The sequence below is a fragment of the Scyliorhinus canicula genome, chromosome 18 (assembly GCF_902713615.1).
Source record: "Scyliorhinus canicula chromosome 18, sScyCan1.1, whole genome shotgun sequence".
NCBI classification, from domain to species: domain Eukaryota; kingdom Metazoa; phylum Chordata; class Chondrichthyes; order Carcharhiniformes; family Scyliorhinidae; genus Scyliorhinus; species Scyliorhinus canicula.
Window position 1 is genome coordinate 13194049 of NC_052163.1, and position 16742 is coordinate 13210790.

Here is a 16742-nt window from a genome sequence, read left to right on the forward strand (position 1 = left end):
TTATCATTGCTCCTTTCCTTTATGTTCTCGCAGTTTGATAAGCGCCCCATTGTGGGTAGTCATCCTTCAGCTACAAATAAGTTTGCGAGTCATCAAATAGAGCTTTCACCTGGCAGCCATCCCTCCCACACACCTCCCCTACACACACCACCGCACACCTCCCCTACACACACCACCGCACACCTCCCCTACACACACCACCGCACACCTCCCCTACACACACCACCGCACACCTCCCCTACACACACCACCGCACTCCTCCCCTACACACACCACCGCACACCTCCCCTACACACACCACCGCACACCTCCCCTACACACACCACCGCACTCCTCCCCTACACACACCACCGCACACCTCCCATACACACACCCCTGCACACCTCCCCTACACACACCACCGCACACCTCCCCTACACACACCACCGCACTCCTCCCCTACACACACCACCGCACTCCTCCCCTACACACACCACCGCACTCCTCCCCTACACACACCACCGCACTCCTCCCCTACACACACCACCGCACTCCTCCCCTACACACACCACCGCACTCCTCCCCTACACACACCACCGCACTCCTCCCCTACACACACCACCGCACTCCTCCCCTACACACACCACCGCACACCTCCCCTACACACACCACCGCACTCCTCCCCTACACACACCACCGCACTCCTCCCCTACACACACCACCGCACACCTCCCCTACACACACCACCGCACACCTCCCATACACACACCCCTGCACACCTCCCCTACACACACCACCGCACACCTCCCCTACACACACCACCGCACTCCTCCCCTACACACACCACCGCACTCCTCCCCTACACACACCACCGCACTCCTCCCCTACACACACCACCGCACTCCTCCCCTACACACACCACCACACTCCTCCCCTACACACACCACCGCACACCTCCCCTACACACACCACCGCACTCCTCCCCTACACACACCACCGCACTCCTCCCCTACACACACCACCGCACACCTCCCCTACACACACCACCACACTCCTCCCCTACACACACCACCGCACACCTCCCCTACACACACCACCGCACACCTCCCCTACACACACCCCTGCACACCTCCCCTACACACACCACCGCACACCTCCCATACACACACCCCTGCACACCTCCCCTACACACACCCCTGCACACCTCCCCTACACACACCACCGCACTCCTCCCCTACACACCTCCCCTACACACACCACCGCACACCTCACCTACACACACCACCACACTCCTCCCCTACACACACCACCGCACTCCTCCCATACACACACCACCGCACTCCTCCCCTACACACACTACCGCACACCTCACCTACACACACCACCACACTCCTCCCCTACACACACCACCGCACTCCTCCCATACACACACCACCGCACTCCTCCCCTACACACACTACCGCACACCTCCCCTACACACACCACCGCACTCCTCCCCTACACACACCACCGCATACCTCCCCTACACACACCACCGCACACCTCCCCTACACACACCACCGCACACCTCCCCTACACACACCACCTCACTCCTCCCCTACCCACACCACCGCACTCCTCCCCTACACACACCACCGCACACCTCCCCTACACACACCACCGCACACCTCCCATACACACACCACCGCACACCTCCCATACACACACCACCGCACTCCTTCCCTACACACACCACCGCACACCTCCCCTACACACACCACCGCACTCCTCCCCTACACACACCACCGCACTCCTCCCCTACACACACCACCGCACTCCTCCCCTACACACACCACCGCACTCCTCCCCTACACACACCACCGCACTCCTCCCCTACACACACCACCGCACACCTCCCCTACACACACCACCGCACTCCTCCCCTACACACACCACCGCACTCCTCCCCTACACACACCACCGCACTCCTCCCCTACACACACCACCGCACAGCTCCCCTACACACACCACCGCACTCCTCCCCTACACACACCACCGCACTCCTCCCCTACACACACCACCGCACTCCTCCCCTACACACACCCCTGCACACCTCCCCTACACACACCACCGCACACCTCCCCTACACACCTCCCCTACACACACCCCCGCACACCTCACCTACACACACCCCCGCATTCCTCCCCTACACACACCACCGCACTCCTCCCCTACACACACCACCGCACACCTCCCCTACACACACCACCGCACACCTCCCCTACACACACCACCGCACACCTCCCCTACACACACCACCGCACACCTCCCCTACACACACCACCGCACTCCTCCCCTACACACACCACCGCATTCCTCCCCTACACACACCACCGCACTCCTCCCCTACACACACCACCGCACACCTCCCCTACACACACCACCCCACTCCTCCCCTACACACACCACCGCACACCTCCCCTACACACACCACCGCACACCTCCCCTACACACACCACCGCACACCTCCCCTACACACACCACCGCACACCTCCCCTACACACACCACCGCACTCCTCCCCTACACACACCACCGCACACCTCCCCTACACACACCACCCCACTCCTCCCCTACACACACCACCGCACACCTCCCCTACACACACCACCGCACACCTCCCCTACACACACCACCGCACACCTCCCCTACACACACCACCGCACACCTCCCCTACACACACCACCGCACACCTCCCCTACACACACCACCGCACACCTCCCCTACACACCACCGCACACCTCCCCTACACACACCACCCCACTCCTCCCCTACACACACCACCGCACACCTCCCCTACACACACCACCGCACACCTCCCCTACACACACCACCGCACTCCTCACCTACACACACCACCGCACACCTCCCCTACACACACCACCGCACACCTCCCCTACACACACCACCGCACTCCTCCCCTACACACACCACCGCACTCCTCCCCTACACACACCACCGCATACCTCCCCTACACACACCACCGCACACCTCCCCTACACACACCACCGCACACCTCCCCTACACACACCACCCCACTCCTCCCCTACACACACCACCGCACACCTCCCCTACACACACCACCGCACACCTCCCCTACACACACCACCGCACACCTCCCCTACACACACCACCGCACACCTCCCCTACACACACCACCGCACTCCTCCCCTACACACACCACCGCACACCTCCCCTACACACACCACCCCACTCCTCCCCTACACACACCACCGCACACCTCCCCTACACACACCACCGCACACCTCCCCTACACACACCACCGCACACCTCCCCTACACACACCACCGCACACCTCCCCTACACACACCACCGCACACCTCCCCTACACACACCACCGCACACCTCCCCTACACACCACCGCACACCTCCCCTACACACACCACCCCACTCCTCCCCTACACACACCACCGCACACCTCCCCTACACACACCACCGCACACCTCCCCTACACACACCACCGCACTCCTCACCTACACACACCACCGCACACCTCCCCTACACACACCACCGCACACCTCCCCTACACACACCACCGCACTCCTCCCCTACACACACCACCGCACTCCTCCCCTACACACACCACCGCATACCTCCCCTACACACACCACCGCACACCTCCCCTACACACACCACCGCACACCTCCCCTACACACACCACCACACTCCTCCCCTACACACACCACCGCACTCCTCACCTACACACACCACCACACACCTCCCCTACACACACCACCGCACACCTCCCCTACACACACCACCGCACACCTCCCCTACACACACCACCGCACTCCTCACCTACACACACCCCTGCCCCCTCCCCAATGCACACCCCTGCCCCCTCCCCAATGCACACCCCTGCCCCCTCCCCAATGCACACCCCTGCCCCCTCCCCAATGCACACCCCTGCTCCCTCCCCAATGCACACCCCTGCCCCCTCCCCAATGCACACCCCTGCCCCCTCCCCAATACACACTCCCTGCCCCCTCCCCAATGCACACCCCCGCCCCCTCCCCAATCCACACCCCTGCCCCCTCCCCAATCCACACTCCCTGCCCCCTCCCCAATGCACACCCCTGCCCCCTCCCCAATGCACACCCCTGCCCCTTCCCCAATTCACACCCCTGCCCCCTCCCCAATGCACACCCCGCCCCCTCCCCAATCCACACTCCCTGCCCCCTCCCCAATGCACACCCCTGCCCCCTCCCCAATGCACACCCCCGCCCCTTCCCCAATTCACACCCCTGCCCCCTCCCCAATGCACACCCCTGCCCCCTCCCCAATCCACACTCCCTGCCCCCTCCCCAATGCACACCCCTGCCCCCTCCCCAATGCACACCCCCCCCTTCCCCAATTCACACCCCTGCTCCCTCCCCAATGCACACCCCTGCCCCCTCCCCAATGCACACCCCTGCCCCCTCCCCAATGCACACCCCTGCCCCCTCCCCAATGCACACCCCTGCCCCCTCCCCAATGCACACCCCTGCCCCCTCCGCAATGCACACTCCTGCCCCCTCCCCAATCCACACTCCCTGCCCCCTCCCCAATGCACACCCCCGCCCCCTCCCCAATGCACACCCCCGCCCCCTCCCCAATCCACACCCCTGCCCCCTCCCCAATGCACACCCCTGCCCCCTCCCCAATGCACACCCCTGCCCCCTCCCCAATGCACACCCCTGCCCCCTCACCAATGCACACCCCTGCCCCCTCCCCAATGCACACCCCTGCTCCCTCCCCAATGCACACCCCTGCCCCCCTCCCCAATGCATACCCCTGCTCCTAGTTTGCACGATTCCGCTGAGGCAGTTTGCTTCCCAAAGTGAAACTTGCCGCTTGCCCCCTGCCAGCAGGGCTGATTTGCTGGTTGAGAGTCCCCCGCTTTGGTCCTGGTGTGCACTACTTCCTCAGTCTCATGTAAAATAAAGTCTATTGGCCACCATTTTCTCCCTGTAATAACATCTGCCGAACACTTAAACTAAAAGAGGAGCTCAGAGGGGCAAGGCAGGGGAGAGCAGGGTGGCGCTGCTTGTTACCTCAATGGTGCAGTGGGTCACTCTCTTCCATCTATCCCTTGCACATGGCAACTATCCTGAAAAGAGAATAAACAATATCAAAGTAAGGAAGGATTGGGGGTAAATTCTGCCACAGTCCCTGTGCCGTTCCTGTATTTGTAATGGGCAGTTTCCTCGTTAGTCCTGTTAACTGAAATTGACCGACATCATGACAACAGCAAAATTGCAAAGAACAAGAAATTGGGATCGAATATTGGAAAACTGGCTCATCTCTGGTTTTCTCTGGCCAGGCTGTGGATGAACTTTTTTTTTTCTCAATCACATCTATGTTCCCGTAACATCCTCCCCGAACAGGCACCTGAATGTGGCGACTAGGGGCTTTTCACAGTAACTTAATTTGAAGCCTACTCGTGACAATAAGTGATTTTCATCTTCATTTTCATTTTCTTTCCATCTATGCCATGGAGGGCAACCTTTCATGTTCATCAAGTCGAAGGACGGTGAGAATGAAGCGATGGAATCCGGCACCGTCACCCACCCAGTCGTGGACAAAGTTGTCCAAGTTTTGAGCGAGCTGCCCGGAAAATTAGAAAATAAAATTGAAAACTTGATCCCAAAAGGCCCACATTTGACACAAAATTGATGTTCATTAATATAATAATAATTATCACTTATTGTCACAAGTAGGCTTCAAAGAAGTTATTGTGGAAAGCCCCTAGTCACCACATTTCGGCACCTGTTCAGGGAGGCTGGAACGGGAATTGAACCCGTGCTGCTGGTCTTGTTCTGCATTACAAGCCAGCTGTCTTAGCCCACTGTGCTAAACCAGCCCCTATATTACCAGCAGTAATATGAAGTCATGAAGTCACTGCCGTGCTTGTTGTCTGAGAGATAATGAGGGTCATTCTCATTTCTCACTAACCAAACGTGTCATAAGCCATGGTTCACAGACTGGCTGTATGCAGCTTAACACAATCACAATAGCTTCTTTGCAACGGATAACCGTGCACGGCAGAAACCACACAAGCCAATCCGGCTCTCCGAATGATCCAGATCCCTTGCTTCCTTATTAGCAATGTACCACCACCCTCCTGGAAGCTACTTTGAACTTGCTTCCACCACCTTCCAGATAATTATTATCCCAGATCATAGCTCATTGCGGAACAAATCATCTCCCCTCCAATTTCCTAAGCCTGTGTCCACTGGTAACTCTCGCTAATGGAAAGAGTTTCTCTGTCTGCTCTCTAAAAACCCCCGATCATTTTGAACAACTCTATTTATTCTCGCTTTAACCTCCTCCCCTGAACAGAACAATCCATCGAACCATGGAATCCCTCCAGTGCAGAAGGTGGCCATTCGGCCCATCGAGTCTACACCGACCCGCTGAAAGAGGACCCTACCCAGCCCCACCCTCCCCCCCCTCCCTACCCCCCTCTCTCCCCACCCTGGCACCATTCCAATAAACCTCCTCAGCACCTTTTCCAGAGCCTTGAGATCCTTTGTAAAGTGTGATCCCCAGAAGAGGACACAACACGCCAACTGAGGGCCGAGTATCAGGCCCGATAAGAGAGGGCCGGCTTGAAGGAGACCAAACAAGTGTCAATCCTAATGAAATGTCAATGCTGGATTCTAAAACTCTTACCGCTTCTTAGGCTGGCCATGGACATGCAATGATTGTAAAACTGGGAGCCATTTTTTGGTAAGTCACCCTGATCAGAATACACCACATGTATTGTTCCAGAATATGCTGCTCATTACAGATACAGTGGCACAGCATCGAATGGGGTGGTCTCACAAAATGTCACCAGCCGCCTTGAGTCTTTCCAATTGGTCCCCCACACGTAGACAAGGCCATCTCCCAGGCTTCAGCCGCGCACACGTGTGCAGTTGCAATCGTTCGGAAGGTTAGCGGTTAAGGCTCGCAATATCTTCAAAAATCAATGCATTGTCTGCCTCAAAATTTCATCTCTTCATCTTCATTCCCACAGGAACCGATTTCTCCAGTCAAAAATTTCAGCCGAAAGGTAGGAGAGCTCGGAGCGTGCATAATGGCAAAGATCAAAATCAATTGAACTCTGTGTGCTCTGCTGGATGTGTGTGTGTTGGGCTTGGAGGGCGGCGGTGGGGGTGGGGGGGCTTTTGGGGTGGAGTGCAGATGGGGTGAAGATAAAACGTATTTAACGGATTGCGTAAAGGAGGCATTGAAACGTTGAGTACACTCGCTGTAGTGAGGCCTATAAATGATAGGCGTCTCCCTATCATATATCAAAATGGGGTGAAACGTGTGTTAAATTAAGGACGACTTAGGAACTGGCATCAGCTATTCCTCTTTGGTGGGCCACCTCGATGGTTATGGTAAGCACTGTTTTTTTTTAAAAAGCTCCAACTAATGGTGAGTTCTTCTCCCCACTGTCCAAAGCTGCTGGAAAGCCGCTCTATCCCTGGGATTTGAGCCATGTCACCATTCAACACCAGCAATGGAGCCCTTTCTGAGTGTAGTGTGCTGCTTGTATATTTTACCATCTTTGGGCATCTTAACAAGTGTCCACTTTCCAGAGGTTCACTGAATGTGCCTTAACAACTTTTTTTTTGAAAGTGAAGAGTCATTTCGGAACTTGAATGTTGCGAAATTGAGTGTCTTTCAAAGAGTTGCAGTTTTGCACCAATAATGAGCCACCCCATGTAGATACTGGTTCGGAAATCTGCCCACTCAACATTTCATTCTGTTCAATAACACTCGCCTGTATAAAGTTTGCATCTGGTGGGTGAGCCAATCAGGTCAGAGTGTTTGGCGATTGCGAACAGGACAATTATAGATGTTAATAATGGATCATTCTACAATGAAAGTGGAAGCACCTTTGGGCCGAATTTAGTCAGAGGACTTTGGAAATTTGAAGCGAAGCTTCATTATCTGCCAAATTAACCTTCAACCCAGTGTGCACTGGAGCTTGTTTTCACTGGCTCTTGTTTCCCGTAGTGGCGTCTAGGTTTGGTGGTGGGTGCAGACCTGGGAGTGATTCCGGCCGGGATGGCTGACCACGGACAAACATGTACTGCTCAGATCATTAAATGTGGAACTCAGCAATTCTCAGGGCAGGACTGGCAGGAGGCCATTGACCTATCATTACCTCACAGGGTCAAAGGTCAAAGGTCTTCCTCGCTAACCCTTCTTCGCTTCCTTGGCCATCCTCCACGCCCTCCACACTGCCACCAGCTAGTCCCGAGCGTGGGCCAGTTTACAGACGCTCTACAGGAGGACAATGTAGCAGCAACTCACTGTCCACCATGGAGGAAGTCTACCACACCAGGCGCTTGCCATTTATGTGCAGTTGTGAATGTGAACATTCTATTTTCTCACCGGCGGGGAATCTAATTTGGAGGGAGGCTTAATTCCGGCGAGGCGGCCATTCAGTGAACGAGCGTGACTTGCTAATGTTTGCTTATCAGTTTTGATAAGCGTACGGAATCGCAATGGAATCTTTCCTGCTGCCTGAAGTAATTTGGTAAACTGTGGTACCAGCCCCTGTTCACAGCTTTTTTTTGAAGAGAGTGACGGTGTGGGAAGTGAGGATCTCGAACTTTCCTGTGTCTCGAAAGGAACTTGGCCCCAACCGTAACATTTTCTTCTGTTTCCGTTTCAAGACATTGATGAGAACATTTTGGCCTTCTGTGCAATTCTTTTTGGTTTTATTTCATTGAGCTTCCACCTGCCCATTTCATACGAGGCAGGGTCTCTCTGGGCCATGTACTGAAGTATGAGGGTGATCAGCAAAGAAAGGGTTAATGCGAGGCTGGGGAACAGTACAGCCCACAGTATGGTGTAGAGAGAGGCATGTGACAATAGATGGGAGACAGAATTGCATGGAGAGGTTCGAGAAGGTCAACATGACACTAGCTCCTGGTCTTCACTATACTTTGTACATATGAATATAATTATGGGTTACCAATAAATACTCCTATTCAACCTTGCAAACCTCTGGACCTCTTTGTGAGACCTACTGAGCATCACATGGTGACAGCTAACGAACAAACTCCGAACTGAAGAAGCTGGTGAAGGACCCAGACTCTGAAAATCTAAAAGGACGACATCCTCAGCTGGCTGGGGTGTGCCTGACCCAAGGAGACAGCTAGGGATCGCCTGAAGGGAGGTCCCATTGCAGTCAAGGGCAGAAGTAATATCCACCATGCGGCTGGGGGACTCCACCAGAGCAGGAACCACCATCGAAGGCAGAGTCAAAGGACCTAGCGAGGGTGGGCAAGGCTTTCATTCTGGGGCCGACCTGGTCTTTGGAGGGCTTTGGGCCCTTGGTCGGTTCGTTCCTACCGCTGGTCTGGGTTTGGAGTCAGCACCATTGCACATGGCGGCCAAGCTCTGTTAAGGAAAAAAATAAATCTGAAGGCTGGGGCGATGGCGACCTTATTTCAGAGCTCATCGGACCAAGGGCTCGAATTAACGGCCTCGTCCCGCCTGACTTGGTGTCGTGATGAGATGGTTGAATCTCGTGAGAGGCCTCTCGCGAGATTTGCGACTCTTGAGACATCTCATGAGATCCAACCTAACCTCGCGGTCTGGATCCCGTCCTCACTGGCCGTGATCCAGATCAGCATGTTTAAATGAGCCGGATTCTCCCGGTGCCCGGGAACTAACGGCCTCGTCTGGGAGACCGGGCCAGGACGCCATTTTGAATCGGTGCACATAAACGTGGACCAGTGGTAATCACACCTTGGGGGGGGGGGGGGGGTGGTCTTCCAGACCATTGGATACACCCAGGTAGTTGGAGACAGGGCAAGGTGGCACCCTAACACTCCTCCTGACACCTTGATATTGTCAGCCTGGCACCTGGGCATGACCAGGCTGGCTGCGGCACTGCAATGAAGCCAGGCCGGCAATGCTAAGGTGCCAGATTGCCTGTGCAAGAGGTCGTGCCCAGGGGGGGGGGGGGGGGGGGGGGGGGTCCTGACCATAAGAGGTGGGTGAGGGGGGTGCTCGAAGACCCCAGAAGTGGTAATTTGGGTGAAGTGAGAGGGTATGGAGGCTGCAGTGGAGGCATTGAGGGGGGTCAAAGGATCAAGGCTGCCTTTAAAAATGGCGCCCCTTCCATGTGCAGTCTTCTTGCACTGGTGAGCGGGAAATGATTAAAGTGCGGCCCCGACGGGACTTTCCTTGCCGAGGCGAAAATATAGGCAAATGTAGGCAAGTGAACCTGTTGAAGAGTGGGATCTTTCTTGGCTGAGCAGGCACTGAGAACCACCCCGCTAAACAAGCCTGAAACTGGACATAGAATTTTCTTTGTTGAATCGCGCCCCATATATTAGTCAAAGTGGCTGATGATGCCCTTTCAGACATACTACAGGCAAAATAAGGCCTGACTCTAGAAAAGGCCATCCAACTAGTCAGGCAGTCTGAAATTCACCATTAACACCAGCCTATTTTACATGGTGAGGTTCAGTCATGCTATAGGCCAACCTGAACTGTCTAGTTCATAAAGTAACAATTGGGAAAAAACACTTTAGATCAAGGAAGACAATATTCAAACTGAGCACACTAGAAAGTCCAGGTGCTCTGTCTGAGGTCTGCCCCTGCACCTTGTCTTTCTAGGACTCTCTTTAGAACAAAGAAACAGCCTCTTTAAAAAAACACAGCTGGAAATAACATCTAATCAAAAGAGGAAGCACTTCAGAGTTAATGGACCCTGGAGAACTCTTTATCAAAGCTAAACCCTTCTTTGTCAATCAACTGATTTGTAAAAGGTAATGTACTGTGAAATTGAATGTAAGCAATGTTGTTCAAAGCTTTTAGGCTCCTCAAACCCAGGGATTTGGAACATTAAAGGGGAATTAAATTGACTGTGAAAGAAGTACTTCAAAGAGAAGACTTTCACCTTTGTCTGACAGATCATTGATAGGTACATGCCTGGAGAGACATCAAAGGGTTCCAACACATCAGAGGGAAGACTTTTAACTACAACTTGACTTGCTGAAAGATAGTTGTTTAGTGATGTTCAAAGCTACAGGGGAAGACCTGCCCCACGACTCTATCCCGGGCAAGAGCCCCAAACGGAGCCCGTCCAGCCCAGCCCGACCCCCCCCCCCCCCCCGCGCCCCCCGACTCCCATATCCCCTGAAGGACCCTCCTTGGCACCCTGCAGGTAAGTGTAGAGAGTGAACTCGCGCCCATTCCTCGGAATCCAGGGCACAATGTTCGCTTGCAGGATCAGGAGAGATTGGTGCCTGTGGGATTTCCAGCTAGGGGGAGGAAGCAGAAGCAAACCAGGAGACCGGAGCATCCGGGCAGCACGTTAGCACAGTTGTTAGCACAATTGTTTCACAGCTCCAGGGTTCCAGGTTCGATTCCCCACTGGATTACTGTCTGTGCGAAGTCTGCACGTTCTCCCCGTGTCTGCGTGGGTTTCCGCTACATTTGGCCATGCTAAATTGCGCTTAGTGTCCAAAATCGCCCTTAGTGTTGGGTGGGGTTACTGGGTTATGAGGATAGGGTGAAGGTGAGGTGTGGGCTTGGGTAGGGTGCTCTTGCCAAGAGCCGGTGAAGACTCGATGGGCCGAATAGCCTGCTTCTACACTGTAAATTCTATGATTCAAACCCGGTAATTATATATAAATACATGCAGATCAGCTGTAATCAGCTTCTCACCTGCCCTGGCTGAGAACCTGATTGGGTCAAGCGCTACAGGATAGATGACTCTCAACGGATTTGACACCAGTCGAGAATCCCATTTTGGCACTTGCCCCCGATTCAACAGGCCATTGGCAATCCCACCTGGGACTCGCGGGCCAGTTCAACTCCAAGGAGCACATAAAAGTGAATCAGATCGAGACAACCAAGTGCGGGAAGCACAGAATGCTATGAGTTCAATTCCAAACCAACACAGCTTGCCCCCAAGCAACTGAGCCGACCACTCTGCCAAGTGTGTCCAGAACGCGATCTGGCAGAATTGCCAAGCCTCCAGACTGACTGGATTTATCGCAGAATCACAGAAAATACAGTGCAGAAGGGACCCTTCGGCCCATCGAGTCTGCACCGACACATGAAGACACAAGAATGAGCAGGTTATTTTACCAGGAAAGGTTGGAGAGGTGAGCTTTGTATCCACTAGAGATGGGGCAGCACGTAAAGAAAGATTGTGCTGTAAGTGCACTGGGTAGAGACATGTGGAGAGGAGGGTGGGTGCAGTATAAGGGTGTTTGGCACGGTAAAGGTTAATGTGGGACTGGAGAATAGTACAGCCCACAGTATGATGTAAATAAACAAAGTTGTATGAAGAGACTGGAGTGGGTCAGCATGATGGAGGTGCCTGTTTGTTATACTTTGTACATATGCATAGAGATTTTTTTTAAAGTATTTTTAGTTAAATTTTCAGCATTTTAACATTTTACAAACAAAACAAAAACATTTTGCCACCAAATACAATAATCCTTGCAGTTGATGGTAACTAGCTCTCCAAAACACCCGTGGAACCCCTCATCTGCCCCCCTCAGGGCACATTTCACCTTCTCAAGATGGAAGAACTCCATTAGACCCCCCAGCCACGCCAAGGCGCAGGGTGGAGAAGCTGATCTCCACCCCGACAGAACCCGGCTACGAGCGATCAACGAGGCAAAGGCTAAACACCTGCCCCTGATCCCGTCTGCAACTCCGGCAGCCACTCCGGCAGCTCCGATTCCCCGAATATGGTCTTCAGGGGGACCCGGCTCCCAATCCACATGCAGGATCGCCGACATGATGCAGAAAGACGACCCCCAAAAGTTATCCAACTTTGGGCAGGTCCAGAACATGTGCACATGATTAGCCAGACACCCCCCCCCCACCTCCTCACACCGTTCGCAAGTAACTTCTCCCCCCTCAAACAGCCGGCTCATCCTTGACTTTGACAGATGCGCCCTGTGCACCACCTTCAGCTGCATCAACCCCAGCCTCGTGCAGGAGGTTGAGGCATTCACACTCCGCAGCATCTCACACCACAGTCCCTCCTCCCACCATCCTCAACTCCTCCTCCCCTTTCCTCAACACCCTCCATAGACCCCTTATCCTCCTCCAAAACCCTTCCATAAATCGCCAAGACGACCTGACCCGCCAACCCCATTACTGACACTACCTCCTCCAACAATGAGGAGGCATACGCTGTTGGAAAAATCAGCAAAACTTTTCTAGTAAAGTCCTGCACCTGCATATACTGAAAACCCTCCTCAACTCCTTCAAGCTTGTGAACCGCCCCTCCAAAACAATTCCTTCATCTCCTTCACCCCTCGATACACGTGCATATATATATATATATATATATTTTAATAAATCTAGAGTACCCAATTCTTTTTTCCAATTAAGGGGCAATTCAGCATGGCCAATTCACCTACCCTGCAGATCTTTGGGTTGTGGGGGTGAGACCCACGCAGACACAGGGAGAATGTGCAAACTCCACATGGACAGTGACCCGGGGCCAGGATCGAACTCCAGGTCCTCAACGCTGTGAGGCAGCAGTGCTAACCACTGCGCCACTGAGCCGCCTACATATGTATGTAGTTAGGTGCTACCAATAAACACTACTGTTCAACCCTACAAGTCTCTGAACCTCTTTGTGAGTGCCACTGAACCTGCCCTCTCAACACTTACCCTTCGAATTAGTGGATAAATCACACCCTGATATTGTGGCTGCAATCTGATCAATTTAAATTTAAACGCAGCACGGTAGCACAGTGGTTAGCACTGTCGCTTCACAGCGCCAGGGTCCCAGGTTCGATTCCCGGCTTGGGTCACTGTCTGTGCGGAGTCTACACTTTCTCCCCGTGTCTGCGTGGGTTTCCTCCGGGTGCTCCGGTTTCCTCCCACAAGTCCCGAAAGACGTGCTGTTAGGTGAATTGGACATTCTGAATTCTCCCTCTGTGTACCTGAACAGGAGCCGGAATGTGGGGACTAGGGGATTTTCACAGTAACTTCATTGCAGTGTTAATGTGACCTCCTTGCGACAATAATAAAGATTATTATAAGCATGGTTATGGAATGAACACTGGGGTGTGGGACGAAGCTGGAACGCTCTTTCAAAGAGCCAGCACACGAATGATGGACTAAATGCCGCCCCTCCCCAGCTGTGAGATTCTATAAATAATTAAGAGCGACGATTGAAACATTGAAAAACGCCTCTAATTGAATCCGAATGCAGACTGCATGCCGTACCTCAGAATACTAAATAATGGCCAATTCTGCAAAACACCACTTCCATATCAAATAAGCAAATACTTCAAAACAAGGTATGATCTTAGTTCCTTTGTGAACAACTGTAACATTTTCCAATCCTGTCTCCATCTTTCACAAATCTCACTCGATCACAATCAGGGTGGAGACCTTTCGAAGCTGCATTTCACTGAAGGTTTAATATGCTGAGCTTGTGCGCACATGTGCCAGAAAGTAACTTAATCCACAATAATCATATAATGTAATAAATGACATACTCCCCGACCACAGGAAGATAATATTTAAAATGCACGCAGAAGGGTTAGCAACACCGTGCCTGGAAACCCAGTGCCTCAATGTGTCATCGCCTGCTCTCATGCATTTCTGAATGTCGCAAATCATTATATTGATTGTGGCAGCGGTGGAACTTTCTGATTTAAAGGTAGTTCATCCACCCACTAACAGCACAAGGCGAACTGTAAAGGTCAGACCCAGGAAGAAACGGGAGCCCCCTGAGGATATTTCAGCTCCTAACATTTTGAAAGGCGTTTAAGTGCCCGCAACATGGTTTCTATAAAGGATGAAGGTTTAGCTGGTTGTAAAAAAAGCATCGGTGATGTGGTTCTCTAACATAAGCCTACATTTGCAGTTAGCACCAGGCAAGCTACTTGTTGTTGTCTTCAAAGCAACTGCTCAATACCCAGAATAAACTTAAAGTAGGTGCTCTTTCCAAGGGCTGGTGCAGACTCGCTGGGCTGAATGGCCTCCTTCTGCACTGTAAATTATATGACTCAATGAATACTCTTTATTACAATATACTTGGAAATCAGGTATTTGCCAAGGGAGATTAACATTCTGTTCATGATAAGGCAAAGGATATGATGCAAATAGAGATACCTCCTGATAACAGCAAAATACATACAGGAAGAAACATCTGGCTGTACAGGTACTACATTAATGGTGTTCAAATGGTTAAGGGTGAAGCTGACAGAGATCTAAGCGTCTTTGACTCGATGATCATTATTTTCAATCAACTGCACAGGAGGAATCAACAAGTCAAAATAATGCTGAACGACATGGTCAGATCCCGCATTCAGTACTGTTTCCTGATTGGCCAGCCAGACAGAGACACATATTGAAGCACTGGAGGCAGTTCAGAGAAGTACCTCGAGTCAGAGATCTGAGTTATCAGGGAAGACTGGAGATCTGTACGTGTGGAGATATGTCCCGATAATTGGCTGATCGAACCAAACAACATGTTCTTCCGCCTGTTCGTAATAAGCAAAATACAAACCAAACTCAACCAGCCCAAAGCAAAACATCTCCTATTAGATGCGATTCCACGATTGGACAGCGCTTGCTGAACAATGCTGAGCGTGCTAATGGTCACACTGACAATCAAATTGGTCAAGCTCGCAATGTGACTAATTTACACTTGCTCGAAGCGATTTACATTCCGAAACAGGGACCTGTTACATGGAAACAAAAGGAATATGCTCAAGTCCTGAGCCTTTTTTGAATACCCAGAAGCGTGTGGAGGCTATAATCCCCCACTGTTTTCTCCAAGGCAATACCTTAGTCACTTACAGTCAACTTGCCAACCACTCAGTACCCCTTTTCCTCTGTTGTATAAATTGTTGTGATCGTTTGAAGTTTGGTATTCTTGCATTTGTCCTAATGAATGTGAGACGAAAAGTTTCAGCAACATGCCTCTCTTCTCAGCAATATTCTCCATTACCAAGGGACTGTTCGCCTTTCTTATCAACAGTAAAACATTTCTTGTGCTACATATTTGTAATAATGCCCTCAATGTATAGGTGTTGTTGAAGGAATAATCTTTTGCAACAATATAACTATTTTGTAAAGGAGATTTATCTTATATTGGTGAAGGGGTAAAGCTTCATTCTAGCATGGAATCCAAACTGTGCTGAGCAGCTGCAAAACATTTCCATGGGTATATTTTATCAACAAAAATAATTCTACAGCCACACCGTGCGCAGAAGGTCAGGACGGATTACAACATGATTTAAGATTCGTGGTTTCAGATTTCAGTGCTGCTGCAGTCACTGCTCGTTCTGGTGAACTCTACATTCACTTCACAAAGGACCAAGTCAACCAGCGGAACAGTCTGTTGTCTTTAAAAGGCCAAAACATAACGATCTCTGCGAGCCGGTTAGATCGCGGCAGAGGCCGAAACGTGGATCCATGCCAGGCGCCGATCAGTTTCCGATCTAACCACCCCACTCCCGTTGATTGGTCCCGGGTCCCACCCAGACGTGGAGATAAACCAGTTGACACCAGTTGAGGCCAATCTCCATCTCGTTAACGGTCAAACACCTATCTAATGCCCCCCCCCGATCTCACCAGCTCCCCAGCAAGTAGTAACGTGGGCACCCCTTAGCACGCCTGGTCCAAGTAATATTCTCGGCAGGGGTCTGGGGTCCGGTGCCCAGGGGCCCTCTGCTGTGGCCGGGGGAGGGTGCAGTGCAGGGCACCCCAGCACAACCAG

General features: G+C 52.5%; 1 protein-coding gene across 6 annotated transcripts in view; it reads left to right on the forward strand.

Annotated features, from left to right (window-relative positions):
* aatkb (apoptosis-associated tyrosine kinase b) overlaps positions 1–16742 on the forward strand; it is a 332408-nt gene that overhangs the window by 213885 nt on the left and 101781 nt on the right. For 5 of the 6 annotated variants that reach the window (XM_038776388.1, XM_038776389.1, XM_038776391.1 and 2 more), the window contains exon 3: positions 7038–7073. The exons of the other annotated variant lie outside the window; for it this stretch is intronic. In XM_038776388.1, coding sequence (XP_038632316.1) covers positions 7038–7073 — 36 coding nt within the window. The remainder of the gene's footprint in view (positions 1–7037; positions 7074–16742) is intronic. 6 annotated transcript variants of the gene reach the window in all.